The 17,701-nt window shown below is 51.2% G+C and overlaps 2 protein-coding genes across 5 annotated transcripts in view; one reads left to right on the forward strand and one right to left on the reverse strand.

Moving 5' to 3' along the window:
- CFAP44 (cilia and flagella associated protein 44) overlaps nt 1–3,006 on the forward strand; it is a 45,781-nt gene extending 42,775 nt beyond the window's left edge. Inside the window, exons 31-34 of the mRNA XM_074928110.1 lie at nt 341–542; nt 1,244–1,404; nt 1,681–1,815; nt 2,966–3,006. Of these exons, the coding sequence (XP_074784211.1) occupies nt 341–542; nt 1,244–1,404; nt 1,681–1,815; nt 2,966–2,998 (531 nt within the window). The 3' untranslated portion in view covers nt 2,999–3,006. The remainder of the gene's footprint in view (nt 1–340; nt 543–1,243; nt 1,405–1,680; nt 1,816–2,965) is intronic.
- A 1,571-nt stretch (nt 3,007–4,577) lies between these two features.
- BOC (BOC cell adhesion associated, oncogene regulated) overlaps nt 4,578–17,701 on the reverse strand; it is a 61,650-nt gene continuing 48,526 nt past the window's right edge. Inside the window, exons 9-19 of one of the 4 annotated variants that reach the window (XM_074928148.1) lie at nt 15,645–15,804; nt 14,759–14,869; nt 12,299–12,505; nt 11,336–11,517; nt 10,144–10,249; nt 9,043–9,165; nt 8,189–8,410; nt 7,577–7,803; nt 6,555–6,634; nt 5,755–5,948; nt 4,578–5,179 (exon numbers count right to left, since the gene is read on the reverse strand). In XM_074928148.1, coding sequence (XP_074784249.1) covers nt 4,995–5,179; nt 5,755–5,948; nt 6,555–6,634; nt 7,577–7,803; nt 8,189–8,410; nt 9,043–9,165; nt 10,144–10,249; nt 11,336–11,517; nt 12,299–12,505; nt 14,759–14,869; nt 15,645–15,804 — 1,797 coding nt within the window. In that variant the 3' untranslated portion in view covers nt 4,578–4,994. Of the gene's footprint in view, nt 5,180–5,754; nt 5,949–6,554; nt 6,635–7,576; nt 7,804–8,188; nt 8,411–9,042; nt 9,166–10,143; nt 10,250–11,335; nt 11,518–12,298; nt 12,506–14,758; nt 14,870–15,638; nt 15,808–17,701 lie in introns of all 4 variants that reach the window. The other 3 variants (XM_074928132.1, XM_074928139.1, XM_074928123.1) reach the window with 3 other exon arrangements.

The raw sequence follows: 17,701 nt of genomic DNA on the forward strand, positions 1-17,701 counted from the left end.
CTATCTCCCTTCATTAAAAGGTTGGTAGTAAAGGGAAAAGAGCCTAAGGCCTGACTGCAGTCCTGCAGCTCCCAGATCATTTGAAAGTACAGTTGACAGGGAGTCCCTTTCTCCCCCTCTGTTCCAGGTAGAGGCTTTATACACAGGCAGTCATCACAGCTCTAGGTAGTCTTTGAGCTTTGCTGAGTGGGAGTGACTCCCCAGCCTAAAATGTGAGAGTTGTGCCTGTGCTTGCTGTTACCTCATTCATTAGTTCTCTAAAACTCCTGTGTTTGTTCTCCAGAGAGATCACCAACACCTTTGATAAGTAGTCAGCCTTGCTTATGGCTGTTTCTTGCAGGTAGAGTACTTGGTTAATGGGGAGATGCCCAGCAACTTCTCCCAGGCTCTGGTATTTACCAACCAGTCTTTAGAATATCTGCAGAAGAGAATTGTGGACCTACATAATGAAAAGATAATGCAAAGAGAGATCTATAAGAAGGCCCAGGAGCAACATAAGCAGCTTATCCAGGACAAAAAGGAGATGGAGATACAGATTCGACGTGAGTAACAGAGATGCTAAACAACACAATGTTCTAATGCTCAGTCTGTCCCCCTCACTGGTTGGGGGTAACTCACCAGATGTCTGTCTTCACACTCACACAGATGTCACAGCTGGTTACTGCAGAAAATAAAACAGAAAGAGATCAAGTGGACTGTTTTGATGAAGTACTGGTAGTTCTCCAAAACTGCCGAGCCATTAGGCTGTGTGAAGTAGTTTGGGAAGTTAGTATAAGGAGAATTGACTGAGATGAGGCACCAGAAGTCAGGACACACGATTGCTGTTTCTGGCTGTAAACCAGAACTGCTAGGAAAAACGTACTTTCCCTAAAGCACCATAAGCTTTTTTGGCAATTTCTTCCTCTGTGTACCATAAGAAGAATGAAACAAGCCCTATTCAAAACACTTTCCCAAGGGCGAAACCTGAAGATGTGTCTGGCACCACCAAACCTGCAGAGAGCCTATATAGCCTCTGGTGTGGGAGTGGCTTACTAGGACGGGCTTAGAGTGTGGCTTAGTGACCACAAAGACACGGTCCTGGGCAAGGACAAACAGCAATATTCAGTTGTGAGCTCTGCGTGGTTTTGTGTGAATTATTACGGAGCAAATACCAAAGAGCTCAGACAAAAAGCTGGGGGCCAAGGCAGAAATTCTTAACCAATGAAAGACTGTGCTGCCACTTGTGCCATGCTTCTTCCGTTAGGACTGGAAGAGAAGTGCAGTCATCTGATGATGGAGAAGTTTGGGCAGCTGGTTGATTTTGAAGCAGTTCAGGCACACTCTGTTAATATCCATGTGGAACAGCTGAAAGTGCAGATAATGGAGAAGGAATATGTGTGCTCCCAGGAGCTCAAAGAGTGGGAGGTAAGGAGCAGGGAAAAGAGGGAAATGTGTGTTACGGTGGACTGTTAAGGCTTCATTTCCCTGGGGCTGAATAGTTACACTGAAATCTGTTTGTGAACATGTTCATGTTTGGGGTTTTTTCCACCTGTCATTAACAGACCATAATATCCAGCTCCCATTTCCCACCATCTTTCCTGCCTCTGCTTCAGTTGCTGACACGCATCCTCTTTTCTCACGGAGGTAGTTGATGACGATTTGTCCCCTTGCATCCCAGTCCAACCTTTTGTATCTTTTTAGAAAAGAATCTCAGACCTGCAGCAGCAGCTAATGAAGCTGACAAAGGAAAACACCAGCAAGCTGCAGCAGCTGAACTGGTTCTGCCTTGAAAACCAGCAACTTGAAACCAAGCTGGATTTGCTAAAGGACCAGCTGGTGAGCCTTTTTGCCGGTGTTTTGCATGCAGGTTTGGGACTGTCTGGAGATGGGGAGGGATGGTGTGGCCCTCGTCAGGTCTCTGCTCTCACATCCTGCCCTGCAGCCAGCAGCTTGGGCGAATGCTGCCTAGTGCACAGGCTGGATGCTGCTCAGGGTCTTGGAGAAAGGGAGATGGATGAATCCCAGCATCATCTCAGTTGGAAAAGCCCTTGAAGCTCCTCCAGTCCAATCATGAACCTCACCCTGACTGTTCCCAACTCCACCAGATCCCTCAGCGCTGGGTCAACCCGACTCTTCAACCCCTCCAGGGATGGGGACTCCCCCCTGCCCTGGGCAGCCCATTCCAACGCCCAACAACCCCTTCTGCAAAGAAATACTTCCTAAGAGCCAGTCTGACCCTGCCCTGGCGCAGCTTGAGGCCATTCCCTCTTGGCCTGGCGCTGGTTCCTTGGCTCAAGAGACTCATCCCCCCTCTCTGCACCCTCCTTTCAGGGAGCTGTAGAGGGCCAGGAGGTCTCCCCTCAGCCTCCTCTTCTCCAGACTAAACCCCCCCAGTTCCCTCAGCCGCTCCCCATCAGACCTGTGCTCCAGACCCTGCACCAGCTCCGTTGCCCTTCTCTGGACACGCTTGAGTCATTCAATGGCCTTGCTGGGGTGAGGGGCCCAAAACTAAACCCACTCATCGAGGGGCGGCCTCACCAGTGCCGAGCACAGGGGTCAGATCCCTTCCCTGTCCCTGCTATTGCTGACACCTCCAGGGATGAGCTGATCCTGAAGTAGGCCATGCCTTACCTTCTCTCTAATGTCTTGCTCAGCTGCTTTCTAATATTGAAACAAACTCATCCTATTTCTAATTAAAAAATGTCTTGCAGCAAGTCAAAATTATTCCTTTGTTACATGGAACCAGCCAAATGAATTAAAGTGTTTTCTTTGCTCTGTGTTAGGAATAAGGCAGCCACCTGTGTCAGTCTGAGTCTAAATTACTGGTCTCCTCACTCTGACTTCCAAGTAGTTCTGACTGAGGAGTGGAGCAGCTGTGAAGCTGTCTGACTTCTTGGAATGTTTCTTTTTCATGCTTGAAGTGCATTTCCACTGTTCATTCTCTTATGTTTTATAGATTATTTTTTTTTTCCCCCTCTCCTTACAGGGATTGGAATTTCAGGGGAACCCGAACTACTGACATCAAAGAGAAGGCCAGGCTGGAGTCACAGGGCTTGTGACACAGCCCTCCTAAGAGAAGAAATCAATCTGCTAAGCAGAAAAGGTGGGTGCTTAAAAGAACTCACTCTCCTTAGCAGAAAAGATGGGTGCCTCTTTCCACAGGCTTCATCACCACGGGACTCTTTCTTACAGCAGGAATGGTAACTAATGTCCCTTAAAAACAGACATGGGTAACTCTGGGAGTGCAATGTGAATCCCTTTGGCCACACAGGGGTTGAGTTCTAAAGGGCTGTATTTGTTTCCCTTATCAAAGTATGACTGTAGTGACAGATACAGAATAAAAAAAGTGCAAATACATCTAGTAAATGCTGTTATCGGTCCATTGCAGAGATTTGCCCTGGGTGTGTGCAGACGTGTATGTTCACTCTTCAAGCTAGGGGCTGTTGATGGCTGGATGGTTCCACATGGGCAAACGCAGCTTTGGTGCCCGTGTTCCTAAACAACATGGTATGAGACATCTGCCTTAGGGGTGCATTTTGGTATTTGCTGAAGAGCTGAGCAGCAGTGGCACTTCTTTGCCAGCTGAGCTATGCAGAGTCAAGGGAAGCATGATTTGTTTGGAGAAAGCAAAGGGCCCTTTCCCCTCAGATGGGTGTGGAGCCAAGTCAGTACTTTCCCACTTGCCTCTGCTCCATAGTGGTGGAAAACTGGGCTGTAGCAGGGGCACGAGGAGGGCAGAGCCAGTGTAAAGGCAGTCTGTAACTCCACTGGCTTGCACTGCATGATCAGAGAGCATGCCAGGCTCTGTATGGTTTCAGGTTTTATCTTTTTTTTTGCCTCTGGCATGTGGCATGGTGGCAGTGTGTAACCATTTACAGCACTTACCCTGTCTTACTGAAAACTTCCTTCACCCCCAAAGCAGAGGGGTTGTGTTGCACTGTTTTTCCACTGTAAAGTTTCTGAGGGTGCAGAGAGCGCTTTGTTGCTAATTTTTAATTTAAACAGATTGAACAACCTGCAGCTGCTCTTGCTCCTCCTCCCTGCCCTTTGCTCCTCTGCCTGGCGAATGCTCAGCCAGGATCCAGCCAGATGCAACTGAATAAATGGTACTTGTGCTCCCCCCTTTCAGCAGGCCCCGAGGAAGCTACTGAGCATCCCCTCTTTTTCCTTAAGGGGGGAAAAAAACCCCACCTTTATCCACAGGCCTGGATGCTGAAAGGTTTTGAAGCTGCAAAACCATAAGGCAACACAATTTGTGGAGATTTCAGTCTGCCTCACTCCCCATCATCAAACTCGTGCAGTTGTCTGTGGAGATAAATGAGAATTCCCTCAGGCTGTAGTCCCTCCCTAGAAGCTTTGTGTCACTGAACTGGCACAGGCAGCAGCCATCCCTCTTGTCCTGAGCTCAGCATTAAGATTTGCATCAGTGGCTAACTGAAAAACTGTAACTGCAGGAAAATGTCACCTTTCCCCAGGTGTCCTGCTCACTGTGTGTCTGCAAGTAAAAAAAAAAAAAAAAAAGAGTAGGTTCATTTTGGGGGAGGATTTAGCATACAGTCAGCCACAGAAAAGACTAAAGATTTTATTTTAGATGTTAAAGCGTGGGTTTGTCTTTACAGAGAGGTGGCTGCAGACAGCGTGTATGTGAAGGGTTAGGCAGAGCGTAACTCCAGTCTGTTCACAGGAGGGTGTTCCTGTTCCCCTGTGGGGGGACAGGGAAAAGAGCTTTTTGACAGCGTTCTCTTTTGTGAAGCCCTCGCTGCACGAGGGGGCTGGATCTCGGTGGTGGCAGCTCTCTTTGGCCCCGTGTCCTGCAACGTTTTTTGCATTGCTGCTTCAATCTCCTTGTTCCCTGGACCTTGGCCAGGAGGCTTTCTGTTTCCGTAGCATTATAAAAGGCACATATACATCTATATACAAGTGCATAAATATATAAATAGGGGTGTTATACAAAAATAAATACCCATTCTCTTTTTCTCTTTAGAATAAGTCTTTTGCAAAAGGCAGCTTGGTCCCTAGCTGGTGGGGGAATGAGTCTCTGAGGGCCTCAGTGGGGGTGAGCTGCTGCTGAGGTGTCTGGGTAGGTCTTGGCCCAGAGATGTGATCACTGGATTCTGGGGATGGAGATCTCCTCTGGACTGGCAGCAGTCTAGTCTTTCTACCTCTTCAACTGGCACCAGGCCTAGGCAGCAAGGGCTTCCTGAAAGGGAAAGGAGCAAGAAACAATCACAATGCAGACAGAAATAGGAAATGCTGGGGTGGCTTTGTCGTCAACAGTCCACTTGATGAGTTTAGGTGCTCTGCTCAAAGATCTGCATCCTGAACGTCCTGGCTCCACAGGAGTTTAACCCTACACTTGCACACAGCAAGTCTGATCCACACAACAGGGGTGGGTCGATGGACCAGGCTGTAGGGAAATGGAGTCACATAATTTTTCAGGCCCTTTGTTGTTTTACTGGTGGGCTGGAAAATGCAAAATTAAGGACTAAAGGGCAGCATCTCTGCAACTGGAGGTGGGTATGTGCCCTTCCGGCAGCATGCAGCTAAGCTTCTGGGGAAATGACAAATGTGTCCTCTAAAACTGATTGAGGCAATTTAGTTCCCGACTTCTAGCACGGCCTTCCCAGGCTGTTGTTCTATGCAGCATTAAAACTGTCCTCACAGATGGAAGCAAGCAGGAACGGAGCCATCAGAAAGGCTCTACAGTGAGATTTCCCTTCAAGATCAGCCTCAAACACTGAGATGAAGCAAGCACAGTTTTTCCAGACCACTGACCTTGGTGGAAGAGGGGATCCCGCCGAGCATCCAGGCTTGGGCCCCCCACTTTGCTGCCCATGACCGGATGATGGAGGCCAACAAAGTGCTCTTGAAGGTGAGGACAGTCATCCTGTGGTTGAAGCAGCTGGTGAGTGGAGTCATCCGGGAGACTGTAGAGGAAAGAGCTGTCTTCTGTTCTTGAGCTGGGTAATCTGGGGAGGCAGACAAAGAAGTTTAGCAATAGTAACAGCTCTTTCCTCCTTGGATAGTAAGACCTATGTACCATCTCAGCCAGCTGTGTCAATGCAATGACACAGAGCATTCCTAAATGAAGGGAAGAGCAGAAATCAGGATGGGAATGAGGTGATGGGACAATTCAGCACAATTCAACATCTATTGAGGGTCACAGGAGCTGGGAGGAGGGGAATAATAACTCCATGTCTGAACAGCGAGACACAAAGCGCCTGCAAGGGACCCTAGCCAGATTCTGGGGCAGCTGTTTGTCAGAGTCCAGTCACAGATGTTACCTTCTCTCATCCTACTTTTCTGTTTCCCACTTAGGAGCAGGAGGAGGAAAAGGGGGTGGGGGAAGTAGGTCTTGGCCACCTCTACAATTAAATTATCCCTCCCTCAAACCATAGAAGAAATGAGCTGTTCAGAGAGAATTAAGACCAAGCAGCCCCATGCTAGAGCATGGATTTATTTCCCAAGTGACCTGGGACAGATGGGAGCATGGTGAGGGCAAACTTTTGTGAGCGTGTAATCTCGTGGGTCCCAGTGGATTGTTCCACCCTCACCCTGCACGAGCCAGGACTAACCTGGAGGGCTGGTAGTCTGGCTGGGCAGTGCTGTTCTGCAGCACTCTCGCCTGCAGCAAGGCGTTGGTCTCCTCGTGTGACTGCAAAGAGAGAGAAGGGTTCTCAGCAGATCAATGCCACATGGCAGCAGGGACAGGCAGGTGCTGATTGGGGAGGTGAAGATCTTATGACAGAAGGCAGAGAAAGCTGAAACTGCCTCTTTTTCTACAGAGGATGGTGGAATTGAGCACTGAAAAATTCATTTCACACTTAATACTGACTCATGGGGATGATAATCAGTTTATAGTCTCTTTCAGGAGCCGCTCAGGGAACTGGGGGGGTTTAGTCTGGAGAAGAGGAGGCTGAGGGGAGACCTCCTGGCCCTCTACAGCTCCCTGAAAGGAGGGTGCAGAGAGGGGGGATGAGTCTCTTGAGCCAAGGAACCGGCGCCAGGCCAAGAGGGAATGGTCTCAAGCTGCGCCAGGGCAGGGTCAGACTGGCTCTTAGGAAGTATTTCTTTGCAGAAGGGGTTGTTGGGCGTTGGAATGGGCTGCCCAGGGCAGGGGGGGAGTCCTCATCCCTGGAGGGGTTGAAGAGTCGGGTTGACCCAGTGCTGAGGGATCTGGTGGAGTTGGGAACGGTCAGGGTGAGGTTCATGGTTGGACTGGAGAAGCTTCAAGGGATTTTCCAACCCAGATGATTCTGGGATTCATCTGTGGCACTGCCTTGGCCTGTGTAACTATTTACACACAGTCATCAACACTGTCAGTCCAGTAACCATTCCCAGAAGAGCAGCCTTTGCTCACTGCGTCCTCCAAACCACTCCAAGAAACCACCTCTTCACCAGTGTTTTGGAGACCCTACTGTCCCTCCCATGTCTCAAGACTCCATTGCAAAGGGGAAATCTCTTTTTAGAAGCCAGTCTTGCCACTATCTACACGCTGAAAAGGCTGCCAGCCCTGCCTGGAGAAGCCCCCTCTCTCACTGCAGCTGTGGCCTCCAGCTCCTACCAAAGCAACTTTTAACCACGGGTGTGGACATACCAGTGGTGCTTCATCTGAGCTGTAATCTCGAGGCTTGGTGCTTGTGTACCCCACTCCTGCAGAGGGGCAGAGGCCGTTCAGATGTGCCCCGTTGGCGTAGGGCTGCCCGTTAACGTAGGGGTGTCCGTTGGCACGAGGAGCGGAGATGCCTCTCAGGGGCACCATGGTGTACTGGCAGGATGACACCAGCAGCCCGGCTCCTGGGAAGCCCATGTCAATGGTTTGCTCTGCCGAGGGAAAAAAAAAGAAATCTGAGGCCAAACTCAGAAGTGAAGTTGAGCTGCTTGAAGCTCAGCAGGGATAGACTAGGCTGAACTGTCAGGCAGCTGTTTTGGCACCCTGAAGTGCCCTTAGAGACAAAGGGTGGGAAGGGGCCCTGCAGGAAGGCAAAGGGAGAGCCTCTTCCCCCTGTTCTAGTCCCAGGGCTCCTTCCCAACAGGAAGCAGGACAAGGGATTTTGTGGGATTTTTATAGGGTTGTCTTAGAGGTTCCACAGCCCTCTGCCCACCCTCTCCCTGCTTCCCAGGATGTGCAGCCCCCACGTTTTGGGTCAGATCTAACCCCCAAGGCAGAGCACATCTTGTAAATCATCCTGTGAGAACAAACCCTTACTCTGCTTGGACCAGGCTCTCCAAAGGCAAAAGGGGATGAAAGCCACGATGAGGAGCACGATAGAGCCCAGCACGACGCCTACGATCAAGTAGGGCAAGTCACTGGAACGGGCCACCATGGCTCCTGTCCCCAGGCCGCTGTGCCCCCCACTGAGCGGGGGGTGCTTCTGGGGGGGCACCGTGGAGGGTGGAAGACGACCTGGCAAACCAAGAGACTTCCGAGCTGCGAAGGGGAGAGAGACAGAGCACGTGTTAGGCACAGGGCGCAGCAGCCCGCTCCAGGGACATCTGTGCTGCTGTGGAGGGGACACGCTTCTACGGTGGCTTTAAAGAAGTGATTCTGGGTGACAAATGATATCCTAGGCTGATGTGTGTGACAGTACAGACTTGGCTTACAGATCTGCCAGGCTCTTGGGCTGCTAAAGCAAAAGGAAAAAGAAGCGCTTCTCCAAAAGGCACACTCGGACTTAATGCTGTTCCCATCATGACAGTGCCACTGCTTGGAATACAGCGTGGGACCTGCTTATAACCAAAGCCAGGAGTTTGGCACAGCAAGGGCAAGTCAGCCCTTCTGGTGCCAGTTACCATTTCTGTGACACTTAGGAGAACTACAGGGAACTAATACTCTGAGGGAAACGGTGCTGGACTCTGCACAAGGGGTCTGTGAGTACTGCTGTGGGTATATACACATACTGACCAACAGCATCTACAAACCTAGGCCTCTCTTCTCCACTGTGCTGCCTCCACCACCCTGCCTGAGCTCGGGTGACACACATCAGGCAGGGCTAGTCCTGCCTTGCTGTGCTCCAGCAGCCGCAAGCAGGGAAGGCAGAGGCACCCTGGGAAGCTGGTTACCTTTGGTTTCACAGATCATCACGTTGCTGAACTCGCTTTCGCCGCCCTCGTTGAAGCATTGCATCTTAATGTCGTAGGACGTCTCCGGCTGCAGGTGGCTGATGGAGTGCCAGTACCGGTCTCCTGAGGAGGGAACAACCACGTGGGGCCGTCGGCTCCCTCGGGCTACGCGCGGCTGGACCAGCTCTGCAGCAGCACTTGCTAAGGCAGGTCCAGGCAGCAGCAGCAGCCCCCTTGTGTGCACAGGGCTCCTTCTGGCCACATACTCACAGAAACACAGAATCATCTAAGTTGGAAAATCCCTTGAAGCTCCTCCAGTCCAACCATTAACCTCACCCTGAGTCAACCTGACTCTTCAACCCCTCCAGGGATGGGGACTCTCCCCTGCCCTGGGCAGCCCATTCCAACGCCCAACAACCCCTTCTGCAAAGAAATACTTCCTAAGAGCCAGTCTGACCCTGCCCTGGCACAGCTTGAGGCCATTCCCTCTTGGCCTGGCGCTGGTTCCTTGGCTCAAGAGACTCATCCCCCCTCTCTGCACCCTCCTTTCAGGGAGCTGCAGAGGGCCAGGAGGTCTCCCCTCAGCCTCCTCTTCTCCAGACTAAACCCCCCCAGTTCCCTCAGCCGCTCCCCATCAGACCTGTGCTCCAGACCCTGCACCAGCTCCGTTGCCCTTCTCTGGACACGCTCGAGTCATTCAATGGCCTTTTTGGGGTGAGGGACCAAAACTGAACCCACTCATCGAGGGGCGGCCTCACCAGTGCCGAGCACAGGGGTCAGATCCCTTCCCTGTCCCTGCTGGCCACGCTATTGCTGACACAAGCCAAGATGCCATTGGCCTTCTTGGCCCCCTGGGCACACTGCTGGCTCATTATCAATCCCCCCCAGGTCCCTCTCTGACTGGCAGCTCTCCAGCCACTCCTCCCCAAGCCTGTAGCGCTGTTGGGGGTTGTTGTGGCCCAAGGGCAGCCCCTGGCATTTGCCCTTAGTGAAACTCCCCCAGTTGGGCTCAGCCCATGGCTCCAGCCTGCCCAGGTCTCTCTGTAGGATACTCTTACAGGAGGAACCAGCAGCTGGGAGCAGTCTCTCAGTATCTCCTACCTTCCACCACGTCCTTCTTGTAGTCACTGTCATTGTCGCTGTCCGTGGGGCGGTAGTAGATGTAAAAACCGTGGATGGGAGTGTTGTTGTTGCTGGCTGGGATATACTGCAGAGAATGGGAGGGAGAGCAGAAGTTAGCAGAGATGTCTGTGCTCCATATTGTACCTAGTGGGGATAAATGGGACGAGGCAGGAGGAAAACACAGCATGGGGGGATCTTCCTTGTGTTGCCATGGGTTTGCCCAGTTAGCGCAATGCAGAGCTCGGTGCTATTTCACACCCAGCTTCCCTCAGGGAACAGACAAGCCCTGAGTCTGGTGCTGTCACCCCAAGCATCCCGTACTCTGCTCCCTGTCAGCAGCCACAGCCAATGCTTCAGGGAGAAAATTCCTCAATTCAGTGAGAAAATGTCCTCAGCTAAGCAAGGACAAGCACACTTTTGCCTTGACTCTGGTAGGCTCACAGCTTCCAGACAGGCTGCATCTGGTGATTGCAGAAATCCTGTGCTTCTGGAAACACCTCTGTTCCTCCTGCACCCAGGGCACTACTGTCCCAGCTCCATATGTTCTTGCTGTCTTTCACCCAATATTTTATCAGCTACTGTTTGTGAACAGCACTGACCATCCTGCCCTGAAGCAATTTCTGGTCAGACACAGCTAGAAGGGAAAAGGGCAATGAGTACCTCTGAATAAGCTCCAAGCTGTTGGAAACACTTGCATTTAGGCTTGGGATCCAAAAGATCCTGCACACTCCTAAAAATGCTCTGGGGTGGACCGCTATAAATGATTATCGGCACTTAGAACTGCTATAAATGACTATCAGCACTTAGAACTCCTACCCAGCAAGTGAGAGTGAAGGACCTATCTGCTGGAAATTACTAGGATAGAGGGGACAAAGGTGCTAATGAATTCCAAGAATTGGCCCAAGCAGTGGCTCTGTGTATTGTTGAACGAAATGCTCAAGACCCTGAAGTTATCTGCTGAAATGCCTCCTGCATACAGTGTTGGATTCAGGCAAAAAGGGTTTCCTGAGCTTTCTGACCTCCCCTACTTCTACAAGGCCCGAGCTCCATCCCTCATTTGGCAGAGGGATCTAACGGATCCCAGATCCATTTGTGCTGGTGACAGGCTCCGTGCGGCGCCCACACCCCTGGTTCCTGCATGTTGGGAGATCTCTGCCCCTCCAAATCTTACCATCCACTTCAGCATGATGGTGGTCTCATTGATGGCATCTGTGAAGGTGATGTATGGCCCAGCCACGGGGCGCTCGTACACTCGGTTGCTGTACCCAGACACCACGTATGGCCGAGAGGCCGCGCTGGGCTCACTCTCTCCCAGGATGTTCAGTGCCCGGACACGGAATTTATAGGACATGCCTAGGGAAAAATGGGAAATAAGACTTGCAGAGATTGGAGTCTTCCAAGATTTCCACTGATTTGACTGTGCAGAGGGGCTACATCTTCTCTAGAAAGCAGAAAGCCTTTTGATCAAAGGACCAACCCTGAGTGGCCAAATTTCAGCCGTATACTAGATGCAGCCTGCTTTTGTGTGCCTTCCCCTGTTCCTGCCTGGATAGTCTGGGGGTCAGTTCTGGAATATGTGTGAGTGGATTCAAAAATTCCTGAAAGGATGTTCTGACCCAGAGCAGGTAGGAGGAGGCAACCTTCCTCTACCACATGCAAATTAAGTAGATAAACATCCGTTAAAAGCTCAAAGCCTAAATAATTTTTACCCAAACATCATTTTACTGGTCTTTAAGTTGGGGTAACAAATAATGCCCTTTTAAGCTGTCCAGCTCAGTGATGCTCTCTTTTCTCCTGCACAGTGCAAGAGAATTGCATGCCCATCTGTCTTGCCTGTGGCTAAGGAAAGTCCTGTCCTGTCTAGTAAATGGCAAAACCAAATGCCTTTAGTAACTACATCCTGTAATATAGAAAAGCATGTGCAAGCCTCCCCGAGGGAGGTCAGGTCTATGCTGGTCTCTGCAGCTGGAGAAACTGGAGAAGGCTCTGCAACTTTTCCCCTGTGCATCTAGGGCTGGAGCTGGGCAGGCATTGTTTTGCTCACACAGGCTATGACAGATGGCTGGCCCTCCTTCGGGGACCCACCAGCTTTCCTGCTGACCTCCAGGAAGCCGGGAGGACAACACCTGCCTACCTTTCTCCAGGCCTGGAATTTCCACAGAGAGACGAGAGGGAGGAATGTCACTGGTGGCCAGGACCCAGTCTCCCAACTTCTTCAATTTCTTATATTCCACACGGAAAGATTGAATGGGGAACCCACCGTTCCCCCGGGGGATCCAGGTCACATACACAGATGTCTCTGATGCCATGGAGATGGTTGGACGGTCTGGTGCCTCTGGAGCTGCAAGGGGCACAGAAGGACGTCAGGACATGGAACACATTCCTCTGGCCCTGTCTGGAGGATCCTGTTGCTCAGAGGTACGTGGGAGCACTGCACCCACCCACATGCTCTTTAAGTCCTGAGTGCTCACTTCTGTCTGTCTCTTCATTAGAGCTGGCACCCCCAAATCCTCACGCCTTTCAGTTTGTGCCCTGCAAGCATCTTGCTCCTTTTCCACTCAAGTAGGACAAGAGGAGGTGCGAGGTGTGTACACCCATCACAGGAGGGCGAGCAGTGAGAGCTGTGGGTGCAGGGCTGGCCATAGAACAGAAGGCCTGGCTGGTGTGGAAGCAGCGAGCCTGGGGAGACTGACACTGGGAACAGATGAATGTAGGAGATGAAAACAGGAGAGATTGAGAAGAACCAGCTGAGGAGGAAATAGGGAAAAATTCTAAACTGTAGACATGTCATTTGATAAGAAAACAAAAGCTGGGAGGGCAAGAGGTGAACGGAGCTGTGGAGATGAAAGAAAAGGCAACACATGAAGGAGGGTGGGAGACTGAAGGAGGGGACTTCACAGAATAAGGATTGAAGGAGAGAATTTCACAGAAAGGGTAATGGCACTGGAATAATAGTAATCACAGAATCACAGAGTCATTCAGGTTGGAAAAGCCCCTTGGGATCATCGAGTCCAACACTCAGCCTGACTCTACGAAGTTCTCCCCTACACCACATCCCCCCACAGCTCATCCCAACGACCCTTAAACACACCCAGGGATGGGGACTCCACCCCCTCCCTGGGCAGCCTGTTCCACTCTCTGACCACTCTTTCTGGGAAACATTTTCTCCTCATGTCCAGTCTGACCCTCCCCTGTTGCAGTTTAAAGCCGTTCCCCCTTGTTCTGTCACTAATCCCCTGTGAGAAGAGACCAGCACCAACCTCTCTACAATGTCCTTTCAGGGAGCTGTAGAGAGTGATGAGGTCTCCCCTCAGCCTCCTCCTCCTCACACTGAACAGCCCCAGCTCCTTCAATGGCTCCTCACAGGATTTATTCTCCAGGCCCTTCCCCAGCCTCGTTGCCCTCCTCTGCCCTCGCTCCAGCCCCTCGAGATGTCTCGTATTGAGGTGCCCAAAACTGGACACAACACTCCAGGTGTGGCCTCACCAGTGCAGAGCACAGGGGGACTGTCACCTCCCTAGTTCTGCTGGTCACACTATTGCTCACACAAGCCAGGATGCCGTTGGCTTTCTTGGCCACCCGGGCACACTGTTGGCTTCTGTTCAGCTGCTAAATGGCAGGCACGAGGTGGGAAAGAATGGATTGGATTAACCAGGAAAGAACTGATGTTTCCTCCTGCACCCCTAGAATGGGCACTAACTGCTCCCTGTCAAGGCTTGGCTGGGGGGAGGAGGATGCCAGGACCTTCAGGGTTCCACTTTCTCCCTCACACTCCCCCAGCACCTGCTGGTGCACAGCACCTTGTTGGTCCTATGCACTGCACATTCACAGACTCCATGGCAGGGCTTTCTGAACTCCACATGAAACTCAGCAAGAAACAGAGAGCCCCTGACAAGTCCCTGCGTTCATGGTGGGGATAGGCCTGCTCTCCTAAGCCGGGCTGCCTGCCAAGTGCAGCAGCAGGTGTCACAGAATCATCTGGGTTGGAAAAGCCCTTGAAGCTCCTCCAGTCCAACCATGAACCTCACCCTGACCGTTCCCAATGCCACCAGATCCCTCAGCGCTGGGTCAACCCGACTCTTCAACCCCTCCAGGGATGGGGACTCCCCCCCTGCCCTGGGCAGCCCATTCCAATGTCCAACAACCCCTTCTGCAAAGAAATACTTCCTAAGAGCCAGTCTGACCCTGCCCTGGCGCAGCTTGAGGCCATTCCCTCTTGGCCCGGTGCTGGTTCCTTGGCTCAAGAGACTCATCCCCCCTCTCTGCACCCTCCTTTCAGGGAGCTGTAGAGGGCCAGGAGGTCTCCCCTCAGCCTCCTCCAGACTAAACCCCCCCAGTTCCCTCAGCCACTCCCCATCAGACCTGTGCTCCAGACCCTGCACCAGCTCCGTTGCCCTTCTCTGGACACGCTCGAGTCATTCAATCCCTCTGGGTGTCCCACAAGGACTAGAGCTAGAGACCTGCCATCCAGCTTTGCACAGCCTTGCTTTACCCCGCAGAGCCTTCAACCCCAGCACAGCCTGGCTGCTGCCACCCCCAAGAGATCCAGCCCCCCCTCACCCTCCCTCCTTCCCCAGTTCAGGGAGGGCCTTACGGGACAGACGGCTGTTGTCAGACTGGTTACTGCTCTGAGTGCTCGTGCCTGGGTCGTCCCTCTGGATTTGCTGCTCTTTGCTGGCAACAATCTCTGGTTTTGGGCGCCGGCCTGTGCAGAAGGGAGAGGTGGCATCAGTGACACGGAGAAGTGGCGCAGAGTTAATTTTTGCTGTGATGAGCAAAGAAAATATTCCTAGCCACAATGCCAAGGTAAGTACAATCTGGACTTCAACGGCCCTGGGGGTTCAAAGCACTCAACCTGCAGGTAGGAACTAAAGCTGAAGGGGCAGGTTTGTTAAACTTAATAGCTTCTCCTCATATTTAATTTTCTAAAACTTCTAATTGGTCTTGAAATGCTGCTACCTTTATGCCTGAGAAGGAGGTAATTAGCACAAGGGGGACTTAGCATAGACATGTGGGACATCCTTTTAGTGGCACCAAGACACCTTGGCACCAAGCAGACTGTGTGGGAAGGCTTGGAGCTTCCTTTAGTGCAGGACAAGCCTTTAAGGACAGATTAGACACACACCTCTTGGGAACAAGCCCTGTCTCCAGGCAGAGGATGGATTAAACGACCTCTTGACATCCCCACCAGACCTATTTTCTACGGTTCTGAAGGTGTCCAGCTGACACCGAGGGAGGGAGGGACTTACTCCAGCCCAGGCAGAGGGGAAGGCCTGATTTTCCTCATCCCATTTCAATCCCACCCTCCACTTTTCCTTCTGACAGAGCCCCTCTAAGCTGAGGGCAGGCAGGTTTCCAGAGCAGAAACAGCCCTTTTGTCTGAAGGGCTGGTGCCTGTGCCTCAGGGCTGGTGTGGGATGTCTTGAAGGGGCCCTCCCCTGACTCAGAGCAAAACACCCAGGGAAAGGTTTGACCTTTACCAGTCCGGAAAGTCACCATGGCCGTCTGTCCCTCGCCAGCACAGTTGTGAGCTGCCATCTCCACCTCGTAGAGGCTCCCGGGGTCCAGCCTGGTGAGAGTCAGGCGGTGCTGCGAGGCTGGGACGTCCCTCACTGCCCAGCTCTCCGAGGCGTTGGTGACCTGCTGAGAGACCAAGGCAGGCTTTGTAAAGCTGGGGGCAGGCTGGGCTTCTTGCCTGTACCAAGCTCAGAAACTTACATGACAGTTTGTGACCAACTAGGGCTACTTTCCATGTCTGGAGTTCCTTCCCTGCCTGCAGAGGAGATGTTTCCAGCCTGATTTTGCAAAGCTGAAGGATTCAGGTATCAGCAGAACAAGTCACCAAGCACCAGGGTGTTTCCTTGACCCCAGAGGTTGACTCAGCCCTGTTCTGTCTGCTGGTTCCCTCTGATTCCACTGCCCCTCGGTGCACACAAAGCTCAGGAGCAGAGCTGCCCACAAAAGGCAGCAGTAGCCAGAGGCTCGAGTTGCTTTAGGAGACAAATTTCTCCTGCAGAGATGCTGGCCATTTCCACAGGATGAGCTACCCAGACACCACTTTGGTCATCTGGACCTAAATCTGGACTAAGAACTTTTTATCCAGGTTTATCCAGCCTTACCACTGGCGTTTTCTGGCTGAAATGAGGAACCATAACGTTGGAGCACAGGTTTCTGCAGAGAAGAGACCATGTCTGGCCGTGGTCCCCAGAAAGGCTTGGAAACACAGTTCATTTTTTGGTGATGCCTTGATGCCCCATGCAGAGGGGGAGGGAAGGCGAGACCTTCCTCTTTCTCCCCAGCTGCAAGGATAATATTTTTGCAGGCAAATAGGCAGGACACTGAAGTGACCCGGTGCCGAAAGGAGCATTAGCAATGCAGGCAACGCAACAAAACGGAAATGCCAGGACTCTGCCGTATCATTCATCTTCCCCAAGTGTTTGACACTGACTGATTAATGCCTGCCTCGTTTTATTTTTATTCCCGAGCCTACAGAGTCGTGAGGCCAGGGAGGGGAGCCCTAAAGACTGCTAATATCCAGGAAAGAAAAAGAGAAATTCTTAAGAAACAAAGATAATGGCTGCATGGCATCTGAGTGCTTGTGGGCTGCTGAGGTTTTAGGGTCGGCTTAAGAGCAGGAAAAAAAAAAGAGACATCCGCAGATAATTTTCAGAGGAGAATCAGACCCTTGCCCAGTACAAATGTAAGCCTCCTCTCAGTAGGTTTTACTTTCCTTATAGTCATTTTTCACACAAAGAGCCTCTTCTTTTGTTGCTCAATTGATTCCTTCCCTCTCCGCACACGTGCTTTTCCAGTCAGAGATGTCAAAAACCAGATCATTATATAGTTTGATCCTAAGGATCTCTGATAGAAAGAGACTCTTTTTAAACAAGTTTAAGGGTTATTGGGTCTAATTCCTTTCCACACAATCCTTAAGCATCCCAAGAAAGAGTCTCCAGCTGAGAATTTGGACTACACTGAAAACATATTACTGCAAACTGCAGTGACCCATAGTGCCCTCCAGCCCCTTCCAGGTGAAGCACTGAAAAACAAATAAAATATGGACAAACTCCAGCCTGCAAGTTAAGATCGCATGCAGAATTGGTAGTTGCACTATACACCATTGGGGGACAAATCTATTTTTGCCAGACAACCAGAGGCAATAGTCTGGTGAGGCTTTGGGCATCTTTTGGTATTTATTTACTTTTGCCCTATTGTGTTCTTGTGTTGTCATCTTCTGCCTTTGTTTTAAAGAGCTCTTTACAGACACGGTTAGCTGGAACCCTCAGCTTAAGCTTTGGTTAGAAAGAAATCAAGGGTGTGCAGGGATTATAACAGCCTCCTATTATACTGTATTTTCACAAAATCAAACAATTCCAGGAAAATAGATACATGTATTCATGTATAATTGAAAATGGTGCCTTGCAATGGCTGGGAATCCAAAACATGCCAGATCTGGAATGTACTCAAACCTCAAAGCAAAATCTTGCCTCCCTACTGCAGCTCCTTCCCTACCCAAAGGAAATACAAGCAGCAAACA

The sequence above is a fragment of the Athene noctua genome, chromosome 1 (genome assembly GCF_965140245.1).
Source record: "Athene noctua chromosome 1, bAthNoc1.hap1.1, whole genome shotgun sequence".
In the NCBI taxonomy this organism is placed as follows: domain Eukaryota; kingdom Metazoa; phylum Chordata; class Aves; order Strigiformes; family Strigidae; genus Athene; species Athene noctua.